The 27,869-nt window shown below is 39.3% G+C and overlaps 1 protein-coding gene across 3 annotated transcripts in view; it reads left to right on the top strand.

The window, feature by feature from the left end:
• Nucleotides 1–27,869, top strand: part of PTPN9 (protein tyrosine phosphatase non-receptor type 9) — an 82,358-nt gene that overhangs the window by 25,017 nt on the left and 29,472 nt on the right. Inside the window, exons 1-5 of one of the 3 annotated variants that reach the window (XM_043554964.1) lie at nucleotides 1,374–1,745; nucleotides 12,128–12,271; nucleotides 15,005–15,094; nucleotides 15,815–15,939; nucleotides 20,742–20,847. In XM_043554964.1, coding sequence (XP_043410899.1) covers nucleotides 1,530–1,745; nucleotides 12,128–12,271; nucleotides 15,005–15,094; nucleotides 15,815–15,939; nucleotides 20,742–20,847 — 681 coding nt within the window. In that variant the 5' untranslated portion in view covers nucleotides 1,374–1,529. Of the gene's footprint in view, nucleotides 1–1,373; nucleotides 1,746–12,127; nucleotides 12,272–15,004; nucleotides 15,095–15,814; nucleotides 15,940–20,741; nucleotides 20,848–27,869 lie in introns of those variants that run through there. The other 2 variants (XM_043554965.1, XM_043554966.1) reach the window with 2 other exon arrangements.

Here is a 27,869-nt window from a genome sequence, read left to right on the forward strand (position 1 = left end):
TGATGTAATAGATGGAAGAGTCTGGAGTTTTAGTACCATTCCCATTTTATTTCATCAGAAGGATTGTATAAGGCCTTTCTTCATGGTTATCTGGCCTTAGCATTTTTTAAAGGTAAACTATAATTATATTTTATTTGTTTATTTTTTTTTTTAATTTTTTTTTCAACGTTTATTTATTTTTGGGACAGAGAGACAGAGCATGAACGGGGGAGGGGCAGAGAGAGAGGGAGACACAGAATCAGAAACAGGCTCCAGGCTCTGAGCCATCAGCCCAGAGCCTGACGCGGGGCTCGAACTCACAGACCGCGAGATCGTGACCTGGCTGAAGTCGGACGCTTAACCAACTGCGCCACCCAGGCGCCCCTTATTTGTTTATTTTTAAGTAATCTCTACGCCCAACGTGGAGCTCCCAACTCACAACCCAAGATCAAGAGTCACATGCTGTAACTACTGAGCCAGCCAGCCAGGGGTCCCTGGGATTTGTAGGACTTTAAGTTTGAAGTTCACTTGGTCTCTTAATGTGTAAAAGAAAGAGATTTTATGTCTTGCAGTACATGAATACCAGAATAAAAAGACCTGATAATGTGGGATATTTTTTTTTTTAATTTTTTTTCAACATTTATTTATTTTTGGGACAGAGAGAGACAGAGCATGAACGGGGGAGGGGCAGAGAGAGAGGGAGACACAGAATCGGAAACAGGCTCCAGGCTCTGAGCCATCAGCCCAGAGCCTGACGCGGGGCTCGAACTCACGGACCGCAAGATCGTGACCTGGCTGAAGTCGGACGCTTAACCGACTGCGCCACCCAGGCGCCCCAATGTGGGATATTTTTTAAAGTAAGACAGTTTTTGAATACCCACTGTGCAGTGTTCTGTGTTGGATGTTGTTTTAAGCAGCTGCTTGTGAGTTCCCAAACTACTGTTGTCCAGATTGCTGAGAGTAGTCCTATTAATGATTTCTTTCATAAGTAAATACATTTACTGTATCCTCTGAAGGGACTTGATATTTAGTATATTGGTAGAGAAAACTTAATTGGGGAACCACTGGAAGGTAGAAATGTTTACCCATTTGAATATGTGGACTTAGGAATTGCATGTCATGTTTTATTTGTTAGGAAACAGAATCTCTTATAGCGAGGGCCTGCACAAAAAGCAGAAAAAAAAATTGGAGACATTAAAATACCCCATAGTTTCTCTGACTTTTTAAAAGAAAACATTAAAAAGAAAATGAAAATGAAAATAATTTTTTTTTTGAAGTTTGGTCCATGGAAATAGAGCAGTTAAATAGGGATAGTGAAGAAAAAGTGAGTTAAAGAGAACTTCAGCTACCTCCATTATGACCTCAAACTTTCTAATTGATTAAGTTCTTTCCAGCTTATCTCTTAACTCAGGCAAGAGACCCTGCGGGCAAAGCATCCTGTGACGGAACCGAAACTATCCCCTCAAGCAACAAGAACTGCCCTGAGCCTGCAAGACCCCGTGTGATTGACTCCAAGACAAGGATCCAGTGAACCTTCACTGCCCACGTGCATGTACCCACCCACCACTGTCCCACATTTTCCTTATATAAGCCTGGAAGTATTTTCGGCACTTTGGAGACAGTCTGAGCCGCTAGTCCGCCGTCTTCCCGGTGTTGGCCTCACTGAAATAAACTCCTTTCTTGTTCCACCACCGCTCGTCTCTGTGCCTCTGGATTTTGTCAGCAGCCAGTGGCCGAACCTGGTCTGTTTGAACCCCCAGAGCCAGGTGCTCTTGCATCCCTGCCCAGCCCCCTACATGAGTAGAAACAATTAGGCTTGAGCACACTATACTTTAAAAAAACAAAACAAAACAAAAAAAACCACGAGGTAGGTCTGATTGCAAGCACTACCTCCACTGCTTTCCTTTGTGTATTTTTCGGCAGCTCTAAGAACAACCTAGGAATTGACCCAGCTGGAGGTAGACTAGAAATGCACATGATAAACCACTGAAATGTTAAGTTTTTTACTTGTTTAATCAGTCTATGTATATTCATTTTTTATGAAAAAATGTTTTTTTCTTTTTTAAAAATAAAAACACACCTGTCAGAATGACTAAAATAAAAAACACAAGACGGGGCACAAGACTAAAAATAAAAACACAAGACGGGGTGGCTTAGTTGGTTAAGCGTCCGACTCTTGATTTTGGCTCAGGTCCTGATCCCAGGGTGGTAGGATTGAGCTCTGCTTCTTGTTCTGGACTGGGCATGGAGCCTGCTTAAGATTCATTCTCTCTCTCTCTCTCTCTCTCTCTCTCTCTCTCTCTCTCTCTTTGTCTCTCTCTCTCTCTCTCTCTCTCTCTCTCTCTCTATATATATATATATATGTATATCCCTCCCTCTCCCCTCCTCCCGCCAAACACACGCACGCACGCACGCAAGAAACAAGTTTTGGCAAGGATGTGGAGAAATAGCAACCCTCGTGCACTGTTGGTGGGGATGCAGACGGTGCAACCACTATGGAAAACACCATGGATGGTCCTCAAAAAATTAAAAATAGAAATATCCTGTGACCCAGTAATCGCACTACTGGGTATTTACCCAGAGAATACCAAAACACAAATTCAAAGGGATACGTGAAACCCTATGTTTACTGCAGCATTATTGACAGTAGCAAATTATGGAAGCAACCCAAGTGTCCATCGATTGATGAATGGATAAAGAAGATGTGTGTGTGTGTGGGGGGGTATATATATACATGGATGTAGGTGTATGTACATATATATATGTACAAATATATACATATATATGTACAAATATATACATATATATATATATACCCACACACTGGAATATTCAGTCATAAAAAAAAAGAATGAAATCTTGCATTTGCAAGAGAGTATAATGCTAAGTGAAGTAAGTCAGAGAAAGACAAATACCATATGATTTCATTCATATTTGGAATTTGAGGAACAAAACAAAGGAACAAAGAGGAAAAAAAGACAAACCAAAAAACATTCTCAACTATAGAGAACAAACAGATGGTTATCAGAGGGGAGCTGGGGGAATGAGTGAAATAGGTGAAGATGATTAAGAGCAGCCTTGATGATGGGGCACCTGGGTGGCTCAGTTAGTTAAGCGTCCAACTTTTGGTTTCAGCTCAGGTCATGATCTCACAATTTGGGATTATCGCAGAGCCTGCTTGGGATTCGCTGTCTCCCTCTCCCTCTGCCCCTCCTCTGCTCATGCTCGCTCTGTCTCAAAAATAAATATTTTTTTAAAAGGTACATTTGATGAACACTGAGTAATATTATGGAATCGTTGAGTCATTATTATCATACACCTGAAACGAATATAACACTTAACTACACTGGAATTAAAATTTTTAAAAAAGGAAAAAATAAATGAAATATTGCCTTTAAAACAAGAACCATTTATAGTTAGAAATCGCTACACAGATTTGGTTTTAATTTCCAACTTTTTTTTTTTTTTTTGGTGAGAAATTTGGAGGGCTGCCAATGGAGTTTTGGAATTTTTTTTCATTTTTAGAAAATTTTTAGTGGTAGCAGTAGTTATAGTATAATTTAAGTATACTGATAGTAACTTAAGTAAGCAAATAGAACTAATTTGGATTTAATTTGAAATTCATGTAAATTTTTTCATTTTATTTTTTTTAAGAAGTAAAAATGGAAAAACGGGTAAATGGTTTTGATTCAGCGTTTTACAGATTAATGCCATGTTTGGGGTGTTTTAGTGTCTTTAACAAAAATGTGACAGGTTTTGGTTACATGGTGGCCCATTATATTGACATTTCATAATTTATTCATTTTCTTATTAATTTTTGGTTTAGGTTGTTCCTAACATTTTGTCATTAGAAAGAAAGCAAGAGTGAATATTCAAATAGCCAGTATTCATTGCAACATTGTTTCTAATGGCAAAATATTTGAAACAACAAGAGTGTTTATGTTTATATAGGTTTGTCTGCTTTGTACCTTCATGCTGATGTTTCTGTACACTCGATTCCTAGAACTGGTGGTGTGGGTCATAGGGTTTGCATTTTTAAAACTGCTTGGTTAGTGCCAAATTGATACAAAGAAGTGGCATGAATTATATATAGTTGCCACATTGTATGAAAGCACCTCTTTCCCATATTATTACCAATACTGTATGTTTTCAGTCTTTTTAATTTTGTTAATTGGTAGGCAGAAATGGCATCTTTAAAAAAAATTTTAAATATATATATATATATATATATATATATATATATATATTTTAAAGTTTATTTTGAGAAAGAGAGTGCCAGTGACCGTGGGGGAGGGGCAGAGAGAGGGAGAGAGAGAATCCCAAGGAGGCTCTGCATAGTCAGCACAGAGCCTGATGCAGGGCTCAAACCCACAAACTGTGAGATCATGACCTGAGCTGAAATTGGATGCTTAACCAATTGAGCCACCCAGCTGCCCCCAAAATTTATCTTTTTAAATCTATACATTTTATTTAGCTTTTGACTTGGTTATGCATGGACATGGTTTAAAATTTTAAAGGCATGAAAGTTTATAGTTTCCTAGCCTGTTTCCCAGCCCCAATTCAGTTCCTCTCTCCAGAGGTGATCAATATTATCAGTGTTTTGTGTATCCTTCTATAAGTATTTTATGCATATATATGAACAAATTCATATAATTTGGTTTTTTTTTTTTTATTAATTGGCATATCTCTTTATCATACATATACAACAGAGTGGATACAAAAGTCCTGTATATACATAGGATTATTTCTGGATTTTATTCTGTTCTTTAAAATTCCTATTCTTATGCACCATGTTTCTTTTTGTCTTGGTTGCATTATATGACCTTTAGTACAATATTGCACTATTGTAGTAGTAATAAAAGGGCTCCTGGCCTTGCAGTCTTTAATAGAAAAAAATAATTCTAATGTTTCATTATCTAATGTTATGATTGCTGAAGTTTCTGTCAGATAACTCTTACCAAATTAAGAGACTTCCCTCTATTTCTAGTTTGCTAAAATTAAAAAAGAAAATCATAATGGGTGTTGAATTTTATCCCATGCATTTTCGACATCTGTTGAGAAGGTTATATACTTTTTCTCCCTTAGTATGTGTTAATATAAAAATTACTTTGATCTCTTGATATTAAACTGCCCTTACATTCCTGGGATAAGCCCTCTTTGGTTATGAGGTGTACTTCCTTTATTATATTGCACTTTAAAGTCTTTTTTTTTTTTTAATGTTTATTTTTGAGAGAGAGAGACAGAACATGAGCAGGGGAGGGGCAGAGAGAGGGAGACACAATCTGAAGCAGGTTTCAGGCTCTGAGCTGTCAGCACAGAGCCCAACACAGGGCTTGAACTCCCATACCGAGAGATCATGGCTTGAATGGAAGTCAGATGCTTCCCACTGAGCCACCCAGGCACCACTATTATACTGCACTTTATATAACATGGGAGCCATTTGTGCCTTGAAGGTTTAATAGAACATTATGTAAAAGTTATCAGAGTCTGTTGGTATTTTTTTTAATAGGGGATATTTGACAACTCTTGTTTTTTAATTTACATTTCTTTGATACTCAGTGGTCACTAGTATTTTTAAAGATAAACCTTAAAATTTCCTTGGTTCTTCCTCCTCTTTCTACTTCCTAAATGTTAATAATGTTCTTCAGAGTTCTGTTGCTCATTCATACATATTTATTAGCAGATGTTATTAGAGATATTTGTGCCAGGGGTAGTGCTAGGAACTAGTGAATAAAATAGACCTCATCCCTGCCTTCACAGAACTTCCCTCCTTGCTGCTAAATTTTCCTTTTCCAGTCTGGCTCCCCTACTGCCAACAATCATTTTTGGGGCCACAGGAGGACCAAAGTTAACATCTCATCCCTTTACTTAAAGATCTCTATTGACTCCTTCATGTCTATAGGATTCTGTCTGGAATCTGAAGCACAGCATAAAAGGGCCTTCCATTGTGGCTTTACGTCCAAGTCAGCTCATTCACACCATTCTCTGTCAATACAAACTGGACACACCAGCTATACTGTGTCCCCCATAATTCCTATTCTTTCTTGACTCTGCCTCTACACATTTTGTTTTCTCCAAACTAGAATCCTTCTGTCTGCCTGGCAGATTTCTACTCATCTTTCAAGGCACTCCTCTAAAAAGACTTTTTAAAAAATTCTCCTAGAGATAGTGTGAATTCCGTAGCATTCTGTTCATAAATATGTCCTAAGACTTATAAAATTATATGACGATGACTATTTACTTATACATCTGCCTCCATATTTAAATGACTGAACTGCTCAGAGTAGGGTCTTTCTCTCTCTACATTGTGTCTACTGAACAGCTACTATACTGCTTAGCACAGAGTAGGCCGTCAGCAAATACTTGTAAATGTTCGCCTGAGTACGTGACTGGCTGCCTGAAAGAGGTCTACTGTTTGGTTGCCTTGAAGGGAATACTACTGCTGTTAGTTATGGCAGGTTGCCCGAGAGGCCAGGATTAGAACAATATACACTTGAATACTCCCTCTTTCTTCTTCCTTCACCCTAAGAATTCTGTGTGTGGGGGGGAGGGGTTGTGGGACATATATTTAGAAAATTGTATATTTATTGGTATTTTTCTGTTGACTTTAATTTTTTAATTATTAAAAATATAAAAACAATTATATAGGTTGATGGGATCATGGGTAACCTTTTCTTTTCTGCATTTTCCTTTGTTTCCAAACATGGTAAAATCAGAAATTTTTCTTAAGGCTTTTTCCTTCCCAGATGCAGTAAAGTCCTATTTAGGAAAGCATTGGCCCATGTAGTGCCTGGGTGGCTCAGTTGGTTGGCTGTCCCACTCTTGATTTTGGCTCAGGTCATGATCTCACAGTTTCTGGGATTGAGCCCCATGTCTGGCTCTGCGCTGGCAGTGTGGAAGTCTGCTTAGGATTCTCTCTCCTCTCCCTGCTGCTCATGCGCGCTCTCGCGCTCTCTCTCTCTCTCTCTCTCTCTCAAAATAAAGTGTTAAAAAAAAAAAAGCATTGTTCAGAATACACTTATCTTGATGAGCACTGAGTAATATATAGAAATGTATACCTGAAACTAACAGCACTGTATGTTAACTAGAGTTAAAATTACAAACAACAACAACAACAACAACAAAATTAGCTCTTTTAAAATTACATTTTAGGGAAAGGCAAATTTTCCTAAGAAAGTGAAGATATTTGAAAAAAAAAATTAAAAAAAAAAAAAAAAAGGGGCGCCTGGGTGGCGCAGTCGGTTAAGCGTCCGACTTCAGCCAGGTAACGATCTCGCGGTCCGGGAGTTCGAGCCCCGCGTCGGGCTCTGGGCTGATGGCTCAGAGCCTGGAGCCTGTTTCCGATTCTGTGTCTCCCTCTCTCTGTCCCTCCCCCGTTCATGCTCTGTCTCTCTCTGTCCCAAAAATAAATAAACGTTGAAAAAAAAAAAATTTAATAAAAAAAAAAAAGTGAAGATATTTGAGATAAACAAGTAAATGTTAATTCAAAGGAACTAGGTTTATTTCCATATTTGGCACAATAACAAAGGGCTAATGGAAAGATTATAGTTTTCAGTTCAGAAATTGAACAAATATCACCTTGCTGCATTGTAGCAAGCTAGTGTGTTGGCTCAGAATCTGTTTCCTAGCAGATATGAATTGAAGGGATTAGTAGACATAACAAAACAATTCACAAGGAAGAAGAGGCAGGGAAACAAGCGTGAGAGAAGTTTACTAAGATAGTTTACTAATGCACTGATGAGGAAATAGCATATTAGATGAAATACAGAGGTAACCTCAAAAACCTGTTACAGAGGTAACAGACACAGAGGCTTATATTGATCACTTTCCTTATTTAGATACTCAGTGCAGAGTGACTGCATTTTTTGCGTGGTGTTTGTCCTGCACAAACTTGTGCCTTTATTATAATGAGAAATAGTCCTTACTCAGTTTAATGCTCGGGATGGCAGTGTAGTCTGAAAGTAGGGACGAAAGGATTTAGAGATGGGAGCGGGGTTATAAATTCTTCCCAACCCAGCTTCTGTATTGTGCAGAAGGAGTTGCTCTTTTAGAGACTTTTGTCATGCGGTAGAACACATACTGGAAGTTTCTAATTTAAATGTATGCTTTTGGATAAAATGGATTAGAGAGAGTGGACTGCTACAGGTTGAAGAGAAACCAGTCACTTGATTCTGAGAAACTGTAATTCAATTGAAAGAAGTTCTAGTGTAGAATGGAGTAAAGAAAAAGAATGGACATACATTCCAAGACTACCTACTGCGTGCCAGATGCTCTGGTGCTTTTCTATCAGTTGTCCCATTCGTGCCTTATGTATACAGATGAGGACCTGAGGCTCAGGTTAAATGACGCCCAAATATCACATAGCAGTGAGTGAGAGGATGACTGCTCACACAGACTCACACACCCACTAGACTTGTTCTCTGATGGTTAGGTGGTTGACATCCCCAAGAGGCAGAAATTTTCTATTTCTTTCAAAAGCAGGTTTCTTACAGGTCTCGCTCTTTTTTACTCTCTCCTACATTGTGTTGGAACACAGGATTTAAGATACTTTGGAACTGAGTATGCCAGCATGTTTTCCGTGATCTTTTGGGTGGCTAGCCTTTTGCCTAGAGCTGATCTCGAAATTGTAGCTGCTCCTGGGGAGTTTGATGTAACCCGAAGACTGTTGGTTTTGTTCTCTCCAATAACATATTTAACACCAGTGGGTAGAATCCGGGGTGTAATCCACTTGACAGATTTCTCAGCCATATTCTAGCAGGCTCCCCAGTATCTTTATCTTCATGGCCATAGTCAAGAAACGTGTTATCTACTTAAATGTGATTGTGGGAAAAGTATGTAATTATGGTAAGCTTTTTGACTATGCTGTAACAAATCTTACTGGTACCTGAAAAGTGGGTTGAGGAGGGTTGCAAGTAGTTATGTTAATTTTTCTATACACCAGTTCAGACCTTTTTCCCAAAGGAAGACCAAAGCTGTTTGAACTGTGACCGTGACTTAGCTGACAGGTATTAACAAGTTATGGTTAACTCATAAGCCTAGATAGATTCAAACCATTGACCTTGAGTTGAAGTATTTTATAAGCTGTGACTCATCTTTTGGCTCATCCTTTTGTTCACCAGGAAATAACACTGAATATTAATTTCAGGAATTTCAGTTATCCCTTATGAAGAGTGGGTTGCTCATTAAAATTGCTGGGACTTGTTTTTCTGGTACCAACAGGACCACAAATTGGTCTATAGTTAGTGGTTGTACTGAATTCCTGTGTAAACGGGAAGGTACCTGATTAACTGTCTAGAGAAAGCCCGTTGAAGATGGGGCCATCCTTTCTGACTTCTTTAATAAGAGGTTCATCTCTTCTACAAGAGAGAGAGGGATGCAGGATGGTGAATCTGAGGCTGAACCTAACAGATGGTGTGTGTGTATGTGTATTTGTATCTGTAAATATCACATCACTGTTTACAGTACACTGGACTCTCTTCATGCAAGCCCTAGTCAGGCCAGATCAGGAGGAATTGTTCCCGTGCTTAAAGCCAAGAATAACATCCTGACCAGCAGGGGACAGAGGTCAGCTCAAGGCAACTGCTCTAGGGAGCTACAGGACATTAAGAACTTTGAAGGAACTGAATTTAGTATAAGTAGGAAGCCAATATGTATTATGTAGGTACTTTGAAAGAAGTGTGTGAAACCTATGTGTGTGTCTCTTTTTTTTCCTATGGGTCTCTTATTAAGGCATAGCTTATTTGTGAAAAATGAAAAATCATCTTAATGGGATGTGTTATGACTTCACCTCCTCGCTATTTTAACTATATTTCCCCCTCCTACCTGCATATTGATTTGTCTGTTTATTGTTTTTATTAGAAAAAGGGGGAAAGTATGTTCTACTGTTACTCTGTGTTTTATTCTACAGGCAGCTTCAGACAAGGCTGGCTTGAAGGATGATATGTTAATTAAAAAACAAATACCCTTTACAAAATCTCCTGGGGACCTTCCAGGCTGGCTGAAGTTTTGTTTCTGCTGTCTTTCTGTGCCCACTCCTCTTCTTGTCCCTTCCATCTTTCCTCATTCTGATGCTGACCACTCACCCCACGGAGGCAGCTCAGACTGTTTGCTGGTGGAGCATTCTAAGTTTGTCCTGTTGTCTTCTCTGGGACTCATTGCTCTGGTCCGACTTAAACTGGTTCTGGGCCAAAGTGATCATCTGAAAGCTTTTCTTCTTGGCCTTTATTTCTTGGCTCTTTTAATGCACTTTGCCTGATTAGTTTTGCTGTTTCTCTCCTTTTCCAGTGGTGTAAGTTATACTGCTTCGGTTGGAAGGTTCTAAAGCTCAGGTGCAGCCTGAGGCCTCTTAGATTTTACTTTGGTTTTGTAAAGTGCCTTTTTCCTTTCCTAGAAATTGGGGGATGAATCAGGCGCTCTTTTGTGAGGTATTGCTGACCTTCCTGGGACTCCAGTTTGCTAGTTGTTTAAACACATATGTAGCAACTTGAATTGTATTTGCAAAAGTAGGACTTTGTTGCCAAGATTCTGAAGTAGGTCAATTGCTTGTTACCCTTTCCCCTCTTGTTTTTAAATTGAAAAATTAAAGAGAGAATTACCTTGTCCATGGCCACATAGCACGCTGGTCTTACACCTTTTAAAGCAAACCTTATTTTTCCATTCCTTGTATTTCTTAGCACAGATATTAACAAATAGTTAATGAATCCATAATAGTTTAATAAATACATCTTAACTGTGGGTTGATTGATCAATTAAGTTTCAGAATTCTTATCAAGTTGGTCACATTTTGGACCAGGAGGTGAGAATAGTGTCTGGGTGGAAGGGACCAGATAGCCTTGCAGAAAGTGTTTAGCAGTTGAGAATATGCATGCAAAAAATCCTGATGTAGAGGTGCTTGGCTGGCTCAGTCACTGGAGACTCTTGATCTTGGGATTGTGAGTTCAAGCCCCAATATGTGTGTAGAGATTGCTTTATTTTTTTTTTAATGTTTATTTGAGAGAGAGAGAGAAAGAGAAACAGAGCGCACACGGAGGAGGGGCAGAAAGAGAGGGAGACACAGAATCCAAAGCAGGCTCCAGGCTCTGAGCTGTCAGCACAGAGCCCTATGTGGGGCTTGAAGTCATGAACCATGAGATAGATCATGACCTGAGCCCAAGTCCAACACTTAACCTACTGAGCCACCCAGGCACCACGAGATTGCTTCTAAAAATAAAAAATCTTAAAAAAAAAAAATCCTGTTATAAAACCTGTTCAAAAACTGAAGAAACAGGAGAGTAGTTTGGCTAGAGCCGAAACTGGTTAAATGTAAGGAGAAATAGGGTGAGAAAGGATAGAAGGACATGGGTCAATCAAGAGACAGGAAGAATTCTACAAACAGGCATCTTGCCAGTTTGGGATCAGAGAGTGAAGATGAAAATTTCCTACTCCTCCCCCAGTATGAGACTCTCCACCCCTCCCCTGGCAACCACCATTCAGAGGGTCTGTGAATGCCTTTGGGGACTAGTGTCTTAATTGGGGGCTGCCCTGTGAAGCATGAAGAGGTCCTGTGGGATCAGTCAGCGGCAAAGAACAGTTGGCCTTTTGATTTGTTAAATTCTTCATAATAGTTTTGCTGCTCTCAAATAGTATTACTAATTCCAAAGCCAAAACCATTTTCTGATGGTTTTGCTGTATCCAGTTGGCTCGTGGGACCAAAACAGCAGCTGAGACTGCCGTACCATGATGCACTTAAGCAATAACCCTTCAAGGGGCCTGTCCACCTTTTTTTTATTTTTAATCTTAAAACAACAGCAACAACAAAAACTGCTGGGTTGTTTTTTGTTTTCTTTTTTTGCTTTGGGGCCAGTAATTTGCATCCCATTTGGGTGCCTTGGTCTCCCCTCTCCCTCTCACTTTTTCTTCACGCATCCCTATGCTAAGCCCTGCTCTCTGAACCTGACTCTCGCTTCTGGCCTCATTGAGTAGTATGAATTTTAAGCATTTCTGCTTTTAGACCTGTTTTCCATCTTTTGTCTTTCCCTGCTCCCTGTAGGAAATTTTGGGTTCAGATTTGCTTGAGGGAAGGATGATATTTTTTCATGCTTTTTTGTTTTTTGTTTCCATAAATATGTTCTCTACTAACTAATTTTTCTTTCCTTTTTTTGTCAAACAGGCCACCAAGCAGTTTCTTGAAGAGATTAACAAGTGGACAGTTCAGTACAATGTTTCCCCTCTCTCTTGGAATGTGGCTGTCAAGTTCCTCATGGCCCGGAAGTTTGATGTGCTCCGTGCCATAGAGTTGTTCCACTCCTACAGGGTATGTAGCTGGGGATGGGCCAGACTTGTGGCAGCTGGGCTCTCTGTGTTGCTGCTTTCTCTGCCACACACTACACACAGTGGTTCTCTGAGTGTTCTCCCCACTCTCATTAAAAAAAAAGTGGGTCAATATCCAAGAACCCTACCTGGGAGTTAGAAAATCCTCTGAGGAAACACAGAACCTCTCTAAATTAAAAAAGGAAGAGGGCCCATGGGTGGCTCAGTCAGTTGAGCATCCAACTCCTGATCTCAGCTCAGGCCATGGTCCCAGGGTTGCACTGGGCTCCACACTAGGCATGGAGCCTACTTGGGATACTCTCTCCTTCCCTCTACCCTTCCCCTGTGTGCTCTCCCTGTCTCTAAAAAAAATTAAATTAAAAATTAAAAAAATAAAACAGGAGGATAAGGCATGCTAGGATTAGTTTAAGACTAAACACTTACCTAGACCTGTCTTGTGGGTCATTCTCATACAGTATTCAGTCATTTATCCAACAGATGTTTATTGTATACGTACTGTGTTCCAGGGGCAGAGATTACTACTTAGAAAGAGAGAGTAAACACACAATTATAGAAAGTTATGATAGGGCACAACTTCCTTCTATGGAAGCACGTTTCATTAGAAGGGTCAAGGAAGCCTTCTTAAAGGAAGTGACTTATAAATTAAGATCTGAAGAATGAGTAGGAATCTGACAGGTAGGGGAGTATGGCGGAGAGAATAGCAAGTTCAGATGCCTAGTGACAAAAGAGAAATTGAGCTGAGCAGAAATGTTCAGTGGGATTGGGGGCATGGCAAGAGATTGAGCAGCAGAAGTAAACAAGGCCATGGGGCACCTGGGTGGCTTAGTCAGTTAAGGGGCTGACTTCAGCTCAGGTCATGATCTCTCGGTCTGTGAGTTTAAGCCCCACATCGGGCTCTGTGCTGACAACTCAAAGATTGGAGGATGCTTCGGATTCTGTGCCTTCCTCTCTGTCTGTCTCCGTCCCTCTCCTGCTTGCTCTCTCTCTCTCTCTTTCTCTCTCTCTCTCTAAAAAATAAATAAACATTTTCAAAAAAATGAAAAAACAGAAGTAAACAAGGCCAGATCGTAGAGTATTTGTTTTTTTCTTAAGAGCAGAGAAATTCATTGAAGGTAAAAACAGCAGAATAACTTGGTCAGATTTGCATCCTGGAAAGATTTTCTCACTGTGCTTTAGAGAATGGATCAGGAGGGCTATACTGGAGACAGACCTGTTAGATGGTCATTGTACTTACTGGGAGAAAGATGAGTGTGGTGTCATTAAGTGTAGTGTCCGGGGAGATACAGGAAAAATGGGCAGATTTTATAAAAATTGGTAGGACAGGGTTGCTTAAACTGGTGTATAAGGAAAGAGGAGTCAGGGGTTCCAGGTCTTTGATTAGGGTGGCAGGGTAGATGGTGGTAGCATTCACTAATTTTAGGAGACACTGAGATAGTGCAGGTGTGTGGAGAGACAAGGTCATGAGTTCAATTTGGCCATGTTAAGTTTGAAGTGCCATTGGGATATCCAAATAGACATTTTCTCTAAGAAGTTGGAATGTGAATCTAGGGTTCAGAAGAGAAATCTGCACCAGAAGTAGAGATTTCGGAATGACCAAAGTAGAGCTGAATATCAGAGCCATGAGAAAGGGCAAGGTCATCCCAGGAGAGTATGAAGAATCGGAAGATGTGTAGGGCAGGACTTCACTTCAGATTTTTTGCCTTGTTTGGTCCAGTATTGTCTTAAAAGTTGAATGTGAGTGCTTTAGGTAGGGCATGCACTCTGTGTAATTCTAGTGCTGCCCTGCCTCTGAAGGCTTTGAATTTGGTTTTAGGGATGAATTGGGCAAGAATATAAACAAAGACCTGGTTTGTTTCATTTACCAATGTGTTCCTAGCACTTAGCTCAGTGCCTGGTACATAGTAATTGCTCTACAAATATTTGCAGAATAAATGAATGAGTCAGTGAGTGAATTGAGTGAGCAAATGAATAAAAAAAAAAAAACCCCACAAAAGAGACTTAGAAGCAGTAGTTGAAGAAGTAGGAAAACTGAGAGAGTAGTCTTTGATACAGAATGTCTCAGGGAAAAGGGAATGTGAGTGGTCAACCTTGTCATGTGAAAGGAGGACTGAAAATGCTGACTGGGTTCACTGACAGGAAGGAAGGTCCTACCACTGGAGCAGGAGCTCTCAGTGGGGCAATTAGATTGGGGGGAAATGAGAATGCAATAGATTGAGTGTGGGGGAACTGAGCATGAGTTTAAAGAATCTTGCTGTGGACATAAGAAAAATGAGGTCATTGTAGGTCTCGTTGGAGAAAGTATCAGTGGGGAGGGATGGCTCCATTTTAAGATGGGAGAACCCTAAGCCTAGAGGATATGTGAGGATGTCTGCCTCCAGCCAGTGTTTGAGTCCATATGTTAATATCCTGCTCTAATATCACTACTGATAAATGTTTAAGAACTTTGACCCTGCACTCTAACCATACATATTAGTTGGACTTCAGTGTTAGGCTTCTCAGTGATTTAAAGCAAAATATCATACCTACGAGGCTGATAAGGTAGATTGGCTGAGAATTCAGACAACACTCAGTTGGCCTGAAGCATGTTACAAAGGAATTCCTGATCCAATTAATGGACTTCTAAAGTCCTTTATCGCTGAGATTTGATGGTTACATAAAGCCGTCCTGGATATACAGTATTTCCATACTAATTGACCTTGCTGTGCTTTATTTTTAGGAAACACGAAGGAAGGAGGGCATTGTGAAGCTGAAACCTCATGAGGAGCCTCTCCGTTCTGAGATCCTTAGTGGAAAATTCACCATCTTAGTGAGTCTTTATGAACCTGTCTTGTAGTGTGTCATTACTTCCTTTTGTAGCTGTTGTCCTCTTTGGATTTTGTACCTAGATAACCTTATCCTGAATCTAGAGAATCTCAACATTTGGGAGCAAACATGAAGCAGCTATGTGGTTTGCACAAGATTATTCTAGTAACAAGTGAAATGATGGAGAATCAGTTGTACAATAGATTAAGCAAAGTTTCTTCTTTGGTCCATTAAGGTTAGTGAAGGTCTTTGGATGGGTATCCAGTATTTCAGAGGCCCATCCTTATTGGAATCAAGCTGCCTCCCCCTAGAGAGCACAGCCTTTCAGATAAGTATACAATGGTACTTTTAAGGCAGAGCATGGAAACCATGGTTGTATTCTGTGGTTTTCCCCTGCTGCGTGTTTCTTCTGCCATTCTATCTGGGAAATTAGCTAGGCAGCCAGTGTAGACCATCCTTTAATCTCTCTGCAGTTGATGAGTTAAGGGAACGTAGTTTTTTTTGCTACCAAACAAGTAATGATCCAAGGGGTGCTGAGCATCAGGTGTGGGATGAAATAAACTTTCTTCACTTCCTGGAGCAACTAATGCAAGTCAGAGAAGTATTGCTAGCATCTGTTCTCTTCATATGAAACTTTTGTCTAGGAGAAGCCTTAGTGATTGTTGTGATACTGTATTTGGTTTCAAAATATTTCTCGGGGTTTTTTTGTTTGTTTTTTCTTTAGAACGTTCGGGACCCAACAGGAGCTTCCATTGCCCTCTTCACTGCCAGATTACATCATCCCCACAAGTCAGTCCAACATGTGGTACTTCAGGCTCTGTTTTACTTGCTAGACAGAGCTGTAGATAGGTGAGCATGAAGATTATCTTTTATTTAGTCTGTATCCAGATGGAGAAATGACAGTCCTTGACTAACTTGATTTACTTAGCAGTACCTTCACCATGTTCCTAGGATATGCCTTGGGAAGTGCTATGAATAGAAAACATTCCATGTCCTTAAGGGCTTGGCTTGTTTCCAGTCACTATCAAGATGGTGGGTATTCTGTATGTTTATATGCTTGGCTCTATTTCAGGATAACAGAAACTGAGAAAGCCAATTGACTAGTTATCCTCAGCATATTGAGAATTACCTATTGAGAGTGAAGGGGAAGTGACTTGTGCTGGTTCTTTTTGCTCATTTGCCCCTGAATATTGATTTTCAAAACAGTCTAGGGTCTCAGTTTCTTTGTAAAATAGGAAAAATGTCATTAGCTTAGAGGATTTTGAGAATGAGCATTCAGGAGAGAAGAGTCCAAAAGTATAAAGTTAAGCAAAATCATCTTTTTAAACAGATGCATGAGGGGCGCCTGGGTGGCTCAGTTGGTAAAGTGGCCGAATTCGGCTCAGGTCATGATCTCGCGGTCCATGAGTTCGAGCCCCGCGTCGGGCTCTGTGCTGACAGCTCAGAGCCTGGAGCCTGTTTCAGATTCTGTGTCTCCCTCTCTCTGACCCTCCCCCGTTCATGCTCTGTTTCTCTCTGTCTCAAAAATAAACGTTAAAAAAAAAATAAAATAATTTCTTAAAAAAAAAAAAAACAAACAGATGCATGAGCAAAAAGAATCAGCTCAGGTCATTTCTCCTTCCTTCTTCAAGGTAAATGGTATTACGACTATTTTACAGACAAAGAAACTGAAGCCCCAAGAAGTTATGTGACTCCTTTAGTCATCACATTCCAGTCCAGCTAGGCCTAACATCTTGGTTTCTTTGCTCTTGACTGGAGTTATTTGTACCCTACTATGTTGTCCTTTTGCCATACTTCCTTTTTTGCAGTTTGTTATTGCACTGGATGTCATTGGCTAGCTCTCTGCCGTTAAAAGAGATATATCGAGGGCTGAAACCTGAGATAGTGAAAGACAGCTGTGTACGACTTCAGTCATACGGTGGACTCAGAGAGGGTGCAGATAGCCAAGTGATTATCTGAAGTGGGGCTGTCCAATTCACTCGTTGCTGCCTTCCTAATGTTACTTTCATAGTATTTAGCTTCTGCTTTTGATGCTCAGTGGGAGATATATCCAAACCACACACAGCATTAGTTTGAAAAAGAGAAGTTACTAAGGTAAGGAGAGAGGACCAGTAGTCTTAGAGGCCCTGTACTGCCCAAACAGAAGTGTGGAATTTCTCAGTTCGTCTTTCCTGTGATTGGTCTTCAGGCGTAATTTCCAGAATATATAGGTTCCTTTGAAATCCTTTAGCTCAGGAGAATGAATGAAAGGTGCCTTTACCAGAAAATTCACTGGTCTTCCTTCTTGGGCAGCTTAGAGTCAGAGCTCTCCTATAGGCATGGCAGTGGCCAAAGCTTGCTCTATCCAATGTGAGTATTGATTGGATCCCTCAGGAGAACCACAAGGGTGTAAACATACTTAAAACTGTTCTCATGAGGGGCCCCCAGGTAGCTCAGTCAGTTGAGTGTCCGACTTCAGCTCACGTCATGATCTCATGGTTCCTGGGTTTGAGGCCCGCATCAGGCTCTATGTTGACAGCTCAGAACCTGGAGCCTGCTTCGGATTCTGTCTCCCTCTCTCTCTGCCCCTCCCCTGCTCACACTCTGTCTCTCTGTCAAAAATAAACAAACACTAAAAAAAAAAAAAAAATTAAAAAAAAGAACTTTATTGAAAAAAAAAACTGTTTTCATGATGTTCACCCTTTTCTTAAAAACCCTAGTGACTCTTCATTATTCAGAAGGTGCAGATAAGATAAATAAATGTGAACCCTTTTCTCCAAGCAAAATATTCTCACTAGTGAGTAGAAATTCTTGTTTTCCTATGTTAACTTTCACCAGGATGCAAGAGGAGGAAACCCCTCCTCTTCACTAAATCTTGCCATTTCTTTAAGGCTCAACTTCTATGACTGATTCCCTTACCACACTAACCTGTCATAAATAAAATTCTTTTTACCCTGACTTTAACAGCAGTTATTAATACCAATTATTTTGTATTGCATTTTACATAGCCTTATGATGTCATTTATCTTATACTGTTGTTTTCTATGTTTACCACTAGATTGTAAGTTCCATGAGGGCAGGGAATCTTCCTTTTCACATTACATAATAGAAAATCCTCAGATCTCTGAGTGGAGTGTAAATGGTATCATAAGCTTCCAGATACCCATCATCTATCTTCAGAATGATCTATAACCAATCTTATTTCATTGATAGCCTCTCACCCACCCTGTACCCTCAGTTATTTTGAAACAAATGTCGGGGACTATGTTTTAAACATCTTGGTGTTCGCGGGTAGCATCCAGATCAGGAATTTTTATTTAATAGAATAAAAACAATCGTTCTTAGTACGGAATTAGCTATTATTGTAAACCTCATATTCTGTACCCAGAAAAACAAAAGTCCTACCATATTTGTATTTATTTCATGTGCCTTTACAGGATTGGCAGTTTTTGGGAATATAGACCCTGCATCATTCTGCACTGTACCTTCTTTTTATTAAATTCTGTTTCCCCCGGCACTGACTTCTCTTTGTTTCAGTCTTCTGCCGCAGGCTGGCACTGGAAGGGGAAAACCTATAGTTCTTTGAATTTGGCCCTTGATGAGCTAGTGGAAAAATGGGAAGTGTCTACACCTGGATAATCTATTTAGTAATTGTGTCAGTGATGTAACAGCATCTTTGATCTTGGTGAATTATAGTCTCTCTTGTCGTGGGGGAGAAAAAGGAGTTAAGATTTGGTGCTGTGACCCATTAGGACCATTTGAAACTCAGAAACTGCTGGAAAAACTTGGGTCTGCCTCAGAATTAGAGATACTTGAAATGCTTCGTGGGTGGGTACTTCCACCATGCAAAAAAATCAGGATACAAAATAATACTGGGATCTCTGATTTTAGGATTGTTTTGTGCCGAAAAATCTTCTCAATTTTAAATAGATAGGAAAACTGTTGCTATCATTTGTGAGTATCTCAAACATATAATTTATTTCTAATGACCTTTTGGGTGTGCAGATCAGAAGCAGGTAAGATTTGGCTTGGTTGAAGAGTGCAACTTTGAGCAGTCTTTAGGCAGTGAGGAGATTGAACTGAAGAATACTTTTCATATCTTCACATGTTCTTAACCTCAATCTGGTAATAAGCTCACCACCTCTTACTTTTCAAGATGCTTTCCCAAGACCATGTGTGGGTTTGTTCTCTTCTGCCAAGTCCTAAGAGATTCCCCATCACTGGGCTTAGAGCTTTGTTTTACATTTTCCCACAGGTCTGAGTATTTTCTTAGCAGTGGGCTTCCAGTCCACTGCATTAGAATTCAGTGACCATTTATTATATACCTATTTGCAAGAACTATTCTAGAGACTACTGGGAGTGATGAGGTGAACAAAACATGTTCATGCCCCCTAGGAGAGAATCAGATGGCTAGACAAAGTTGAAATGCTTTAAGAGCCATAAAATAATCCCACAGGAAGATTTATGGGGCTACAGGGGGGTAAAGGATGGCAGTACATTTCGATCACAGTTATCAGGGAGGTTTTATGGAAGAGGAAGCTTTTGAGTTGAAGATGGAATGTTACAAAATTTGGATAGGCAGATTCAGAAACCTGGGAAGAAACAGTTCAAATTTTGATAACCTAGATGCTCTGGAACATTTTCAGCATAGGAGTTTGGCACTTGATTAACATGCATCAATAAGCATAATTCCAATTCCAGCATGTGGGGGTTTTCTGCCACACCTCCAAGCAGTTCTCAGATACCAGCTTAGTGTTTTACAATCAACTCAGTTCTGACACCATCTACCTGTTAGATCAGATTCCAGAGGTTAAAGGTTTTCAATCCTACAAGATTTATCTCCCCTACTCCCCACCCCCACCCCCATTCACAGATGGGAGTGGCAAGTTCAGGTTGTCACCTGTGCTTCTTATCAACACGCTATATAGATTGAAGGTTTCAGTGAATTTACTAGAGTGGCTCACAGAACTCAGAGAAACATTTTACTTACTAGGTTACCAATTTATTATAAAAGGATATAGTCCAGAACAGCTAGACCGAAGGGACGCATAGGGAAAGCTTTAGTGAAAGGGGTGCAGGGCTTCCATGCCCTCTTTGAGAGGGCCACTCTTTCAGCACCTCCATCAGGAAGCTCTCCAAACCCAATCCTTTTGGGTTTTCATGGAGGCTTTATCACGTGGCATGACTGATTAAATCATCCATTGGCTATTTGAGATTGAACTCAACCTCCAGTCCCTTTCCCTGAGGGGAAAGGGGGGAAGGGGGAGGTATGGGATGAAAGTACCAACCCTCTAATCACTTAGTCAGTTCCCCTGGCAACCACCCCTGGCAATCATCCTTAAGTGATGGCTTGGGGCATTCCAGAAGTTCTCTTAATTAACATCACAAAAGACACCTTTAACTCCCGCTTCATTTAGGAATTCCGAGAGTTTTAGGAGCTCTGTGCCAGCAACCACGCTGAAGACCAAATATGTATTTTTTATTATAAATTGCAATATCACGAGAAGCATAGCAAAAACCAAAGATAAATCATCTTTTTGTAAAACCAGTGTTCCGGGAGGTAGTTATTTTGGTCCCGCATCTGTCCCATACTCTGATTTTGCCCTAGGCTCTCGACCCGCCTCATCCATCTTATTACTTACAAATGTTTTTGTTCAATGGTTGGTTTACAGTTTTGAAACTCAGAGGAATGGACTGGTATTCATCTATGACATGTGTGGTTCTAATTATACCAACTTTGAGCTGGATCTTGGCAAGAAAGTCCTAAACCTGCTAAAGGTAAGGCTGTGAAAGGGCCCCCTCAACTCTCCTTCAATGGTTAGGATACTTCTTTCCATAATCTTTGGGAGACTGAGGAATGATGTAAACTGCAGACATTATGTTCAGTGTAAAGGTCACCTGTAAATGATGACTAATATTTGCTTCCTCAGAATACTAAATGGTCTTAAAAGTGAAGTGGGAGGAATTAAAATAAGAAATGCACAGGAACATTCTGAGTCATGAAGGTGGGTTGTCCCTCTCCTGGAGTTGTGTAGAATAAGAATTCATGAAGGCCTAGGTATGCTCAGTGTCTGAAAAGTGTCACCTCGCTAGTGACTTTCAGACTTTTTTGTCTCAGTCTAGTCAGATATATGTTTTACATGTTGACTTCATATACAAAAGTATATGTACACTGACCTATACACATATGTGTGGAGTTATATATATAGATAAGTCCTTACTTAAAAAAAAATTTTTTTAATGTTCATTTATATTTGAGAGATAGACAGAATGCAAGTGGGGGAGGGGCAGAGAGAGAGGGAGACACAGAGTCAGAAGCAGACTCCAGGCTCTGAGCTGTCAGCACAGAGCCCAATGTGGGGCTCAAACTCATCAGCGGTGAGATCATGACCTGAGCTGAAGTCAGATGTTTAACTGACTGAGCCACTCAGGTGCCCTCTTATCTCAAACTCTTAAGTCCAGAAGCATTTTGTAACATTTTGAAGTTTATTTGCTATTTTTTTTTAGTGTTTTGAACTTTAAAAGATAATATGATATATATGCCACTTTATAATCAAACATTAATATTTTTGCAATGAAGGGGCACCTGGGTGGCTCAGTCAGTTGGGCGTCCAACTTCGGCTCAGGTCATGATCTCTTAGCTCGTGAGTTCAAGACCCACATTGGGCTCTGTGCTGACAGCTCAGAGCCTGGAGCCTGCTTGGATTCTGTGTCTCCTCTCTCTGCCCCTCCCTGCTTGTGCTCTGTCTCTTCTCTCTCTCTCTCTCTCAAAAATTAATAAACATTAAAAATATATATATATTTTTGCAATGAAATGTGTTATTCATAATGAATGAGTGGAGACAAATAAAGGCTATAAACAGCCTATGGCATTTCAGGTGAGATTTTGCTGCTCCATGAATTCTTGGACCAAACTTACAAAAGAAAGCTTCAGACTTTCAGAGCTGTTTAGATTCAGAATCCTAGGATTAGGGTGTGTGGATCTGTGTGTATATATTTGTAAAACAAAACAAAAAAGTTTCACAAAACAAGCTTTACCCTTAGTATGTACAGTCACTTTATTATTCTATTTCTTATTGATTTACTTATTTCTTTTTAAAGTTTATTTATTCTGAAAGAGAGAGAGAGCACCCAGCAGGGGAGGGGCAGAGAGACAGAGAGGGAGATAGGATCCAGAGCAGGCTCTGTGCTGACAGCAGAGAGCCTGATGTGGGGCCTGAACTCACAAACCGTGAAATCATGACCTGAACTGAAGTCGGAAGCTCAACCGACTGTGCCACCCAGGCACCCCTCTATTTCATATTTTAAAATGTTAGTCATGAGCCACTAAATTAATTTAAGGACCCACTGAGCGAGAACCTACAGTGTGAAAAACACTGATCTAAGAGTCTCGGCAGTCTTTGTTCTAGGACCTCCCTTGGGAGTACTGCAAACTGGATTTTTAGAAGTGCTTATTTACTATTATAGCTTTATAACAGCGAGTACATAAAGATGTTATGCTGCATGTTGTTTTCTGGCACTTGGCATTTGTCACTCATCATCATATTACTAAAATCCCTATTATGCCGTGTAGCTGTGATTCAGTTCTTTGTATTGATGAGAATGATACATGATTTTTTTCTTTATAAATATGGAGTTCTATATTCAGTGGTTATAACTTGGCATTTTTTAAAAATTTTTTAATGTTTTTATTTATTTTTGAGACAGAGAGAGACAATAGAGCCTGAGCAGAGGAGGGGCAGAGAGAGAGGGAGACACAGAATCCAAGGCAGGCTCCAGGCTCTGAGCTGTCAGCACAGAGCCTGATGTGGGGCTTGAACTCAGGGAGTGTGAGATCATGACCTGAGCCGAAGTTGGACGTTTAACCGAGCCACCCAGGCACCCCTAACTTGCCATTTTTTTAGTTAACAATCGTGTCTTCGTCATCTTTTCATGTCATGGGTTGCTCTGTGTCAGTACATGCAGCTGTTCCTCATTTTTCCCCCACCTGGCTTTTTTTTTTTTTTTTTTTTTTTTTAACACCTAACGTGGAGCTTGAACTTACAACCCTGAGGATCAAGGGTTTCATGCTCTACAGACTGAGCCAGCCAGGTGCCCCATGCCTCAGGGTTTTTTTTTTTTTTTTTTTCTTATTAAAAAAATTTTTTTTTAATTTATTTTTGAGAGAGAGATAGAGATAGAGCCTAAACAGGGTAGGGGCAGGGAGGGAGGGAGACACAGAATCCGAAGCAGGCTCCAGGGTCTGAGCTGTCAGCACAGAGCCTGACGCTGGGCTTGAACTCACAAACAGTGAGATCATGACCTGAGCCGAAGTTGGACCCCAACCAAATAACCCACCCAAGGCTCCTCTTCCTCATTTTTTTAAATGGCGGAAGAGTATTCTTTTTATGGATATATCAAGCAGAAAAAAATGACATGCTCTTTTTTTGGTGTTACAAAGGCTTCAGTGAACATTGTTTTACATACATTTTTGTATATTTGACCAATCATTTGCTCATGATAAATTGCTATAAGCAAATTCTCATTGCTGTAAGCAAATGAGTTCACACATTTAAATTTTCTTTAAGCTTATTTTGAGAGAGAGAGAGAGGAGAGAGAGAGAGAGGGAGAAAGTGGGGGAGGAGTGGAGGCAGAGAGAGAATCCCAAGCAGGTTTCACACCATTAGCGCAGAACCCAATATGGGGGTTGAATTCACAAACCATGAGATCATGACCTGATTCCAGATCAAGAGTCTGAGGCTTAATCGACTGAGCCACCCAGGCGCACCACACATTTAAATTTTGATAAATATTGCCAAATAACCTTCTAAAAACATAGTTCAAATTTATATTCCTATCAACAGGCATTTTTACCAGTCTTATCAACATTAACTTATTATTTGGATTTTAATCATATTCACGTTTTTATGTGGTGTTTTTCTTATTAATGATGAGTGTTAGCATATTTTCACGTTCATTGCCAAGGGGTATTTAAAATTTTTTTATTCTCATATATTTTACCCAGTTTTTTTATAAAAGTATTTATCTCTTACTAATTTGTAAGACTTGTTATTAAGAATGTTACTAAGTATGTGTTAGCAGCATTTTTTGTAGTTTATAATTTATTCATTTTTATGGTGTCTTTTGTCACATATATTTTATTTTTCATTGTAATTTTTTTTACTATATTATATATACTTTATTTAATAATATACATCATGGGGGGCCTGGGTGGCACAGTCAGTTAAGCGTCCAACTCTTGATTTCAGCTCAGGTCATGATCTTACCATTCATGGGTTTGGGCCCCACATCAGGCTCTGCACTGACAAAGCAAGCCTACTTAGAATTCTCTTTCTCTCTCTCTCTCTCTGTCCCTACCCAACTCACAGGCTCTCTCTGTCTCAGAATAAATAAACTTAAAAAACAAAACAGAACAACAACAAAAATGTATATATGTCATATATGATACATAATATTATAGATAAAATAATTTGCTTTCAAATAGCTGTCTGGACAGCATTTACTAATATATATTTTTTCTACTCATTTGAGATAATACCTTTAAATTACACTATATGGTACTCACTGTCCCATTTCTGGATACTCTATTCCCTTGATCTAGTCATCTAGACTAACATATGCACTGTTTTATTTATTTTAATCTTATAATAATAAAGTTTAATATCTCATAAGATAAGATTCCTGTCACAATCTTTTATTTCTAAAAGTTGTTTTGACTGTTTTTTGCATTTTTATTCTTTTTACATGACTTTTGTATTCTTTATTTAAATTTATTGATATATAACATGCATATTGAAAGCGAACTTTATTTTATAACTAGTTCTTCTTTATTTTCTTGTATTTTATTGTATTGTGTTTGTATTTTATTTATTTATTTATTTATTTTAAGTAAACTCTACACCCAGCACGGGGCTGGGACATACTACAACCCTGAGATCAAGAGTCACATGCTTGGGGGTGCATGGATGGCTTAGTTGGTGGGGTGTGCAATTCTTGGTCTTGGGGTTGTGAGTTTGTGTCCCATGTTGGATGTAGAGATTACTTTAAAAAAAATAAAATCTTTCTTTTTTTTTTTTTTTTTTAAGTTTATTTATCTTTGAGAGACAGACAGCATGTGTGTGAGTGGAGGAGGGGCAGAGAGAGGGAGAGAGAGAAAATCCCAAGCAGACTGTATGCTGCCAGCCCAGAGCCTAATGCAGGTCTCGATCTCTTGAATCTCGAGGTTATGACCTGAGCCAAAGTCCAACGTGCAACTGACTGAGCCACCCAGGTGCCCCAGAAATAAAATCTTAAAAAAAAAAAATGGGCCACTGAGGTGGCTCTGTCAACCGACTCTTGATTTGGGCTCAGGTCATGGGTTTGAACCCCACATGAGGTTCCATACTGCTGACAGCGTGGAGCCTGCTTGGGATTCTCTCTTCGTCTCCTTCTCCTCCTCCCTACCCCCCCCCCACCCCACCCCCGTTGCTTGTGCACAGGCGCTATCTCTTTCAGAATAAATAAATAAACTTAAAAAAAAAAAAAAAGTCGCATGCTTTACTGACTGAGCCAGCCAGGCACTCCTAGCCCTTTATTATAAAAGCAATTAAAAAGCAATTCAGGGAAAAGTCTCTGACACCCTTCATCATACACCCAGTGCCATTTCCCAGAGGGTAGCCACTTTTTCCAAATTTTAAATCTGATGAGAAATTTTTTTTAAAAATCATCACCTTTTGGTTAGATGAATTTTAGAGTCATTCAGTCACATTTGAGGGAAATGAAACATTCTCAGATTTTATTTGGATATAATGAATTAACAAATTACTTCAGGGGGAATTGACATCTTTATAATGTTATTATCTCCCATCCAAGAATGCTCTACTTTTTTTTAAGTCTTTTGTTATGTCTTTCAATAACGTTTTAAAATTATTTTATTTATCTTACATGTGTCTTACGTAGTTTATTCCTAGACTAAAAGATACATATACATACATATAAAAACGTACAGCACACACCAAGGATAAATCATCTTGTTTGTAAGACCAATGACTTTCAGGGAGAAAAAGATAGGGAGAGAGGTAGTGTGTGTGTGTGTGTGTGTGCGCATAAGTGTTACTATAAATCACATGTTTTTACCGTTATACTTTTATGCTGATTATTATTTATAGGGTGGCTAATTTTTTTCACATTTACCTTTTATAGTTAAAATACTATTATAATCAGAAAAAATTTTCATTGTAGACAAATTTGGACAACTCAGACTAATATACATTAAGAAGAAATACTGCCTTTGATACTATGCAGAAATAAACACTGTTGACATTTTGGTGTAGGACACTTTCTTCTAGATGTTTTTCAATATGGTCTTAATTATGTTCATACAATTTCAAGATACAGTGAGCTCCAATAACTTTATTTTATGAACACTTGTAATTGCTGAATGATAGTCTATCCTGTATTTACAATAATTTGCTTAACTATTTCTATGTTGTTGGATATTTTTTCCCGTTTGTTATAATAAACAGTTTTCTCAGCAAACACTTTTTTATATTCATATCTTGCACATAAAATAGTTTGTGGATTTCTAGGAGTAGGCCTACCGGATCCAAGGATGTAAACATTTTAGGGACACCTGCTTGACTCAGTCGGTAAAGCATGCAACTCTTGATCCCTGGGTCATGAGTTCAAGCCCCACATTGCACATGGAGATTACTTTTCTTTTAAGTTTATTCATTTATTTTGAGGGATAGAGAGAGCACGAGTGGTGGGGGCAGAGAAAGAGAATCACAAGCAGGCTCCGAATTGTCACTGCAGAGCCTGATGCAGGCCTCAAACTCATAGACTACAACGTCATGACCTGAGGGGAAATCAAGAGTCAGACACCAAACCAGCTGAGCCATCCAGGTGCCCCTAGAGATTACTTTAAAAAAAAAGAGGATATAAACATTGTAAATAAGGTTGTAAAAAATAAAAGTAATGCTAAGTATTATAGAAAATAACAACTCATAATCTCACTTATCAGAGAGAAACTCTATTGAGCTTTTGATATAATTCTTTATAATCTTTTTTCTTTGTGAAATATATGTGTAATTTTTTAAACAAAATTAAGGTTGTAGCTGATTCTGTTTAGTTTAATTAGGATTATATTGTGGACATTTTCCAAAGTAGTAAAAAAATCTTTGAAATCTTCATTTTAAAGGTCATGTAATAATCTTATTATAATACCATTTTTATTAGCCCCTACCCATTTTCAGACATATATATTCTTTCCAGTTTTAAATGCTATTTTTAACTATCAAAAATAAAGGTGCAGTAAACATTTTTGTTCATAAATCTTTGTGTTTCTGGTTATTACCTTAGGATAGAGTTACTTGATCAGAGGATATGCACATTTTTAAGGATATGTAATGCCAGAGGCCTTCTAGAAGATGTAACTATTTACTGTCCCATCAACAGTATATGTGGATGCCATAAAGTCATTAAAATGGAACAGGCCTGAGTGTGTAGTTCTTTGCTCTGAAGAAACATATATAATGGCTTCTGCTTTTTATTTATAATTTTGTGGAAATATAGGTATTTCTCCAGACTGGTTTTTGATCTGGCAGTTTAAAGGGACCTTGGCTTTTTGGGCCCTGAAATAAGTTGTTGTATCTTTGAGGGAAGAGATGAAAGGTAGTTTCTCAGACTTCAGTGAAGAAGCCCATGGAGCATTTTGTTCTAGATGCTATATATTCTCTACTGGGAATGTTCATGGACCACCCGCCCCCCCCCCCCCCCCAAATCAGTGGAAGAATAGCCAGAGAGTGACATGTCAAATTGAG

Source organism: Prionailurus bengalensis, chromosome B3 (assembly GCF_016509475.1).
Source record: "Prionailurus bengalensis isolate Pbe53 chromosome B3, Fcat_Pben_1.1_paternal_pri, whole genome shotgun sequence".
Classification (NCBI taxonomy): domain Eukaryota; kingdom Metazoa; phylum Chordata; class Mammalia; order Carnivora; family Felidae; genus Prionailurus; species Prionailurus bengalensis.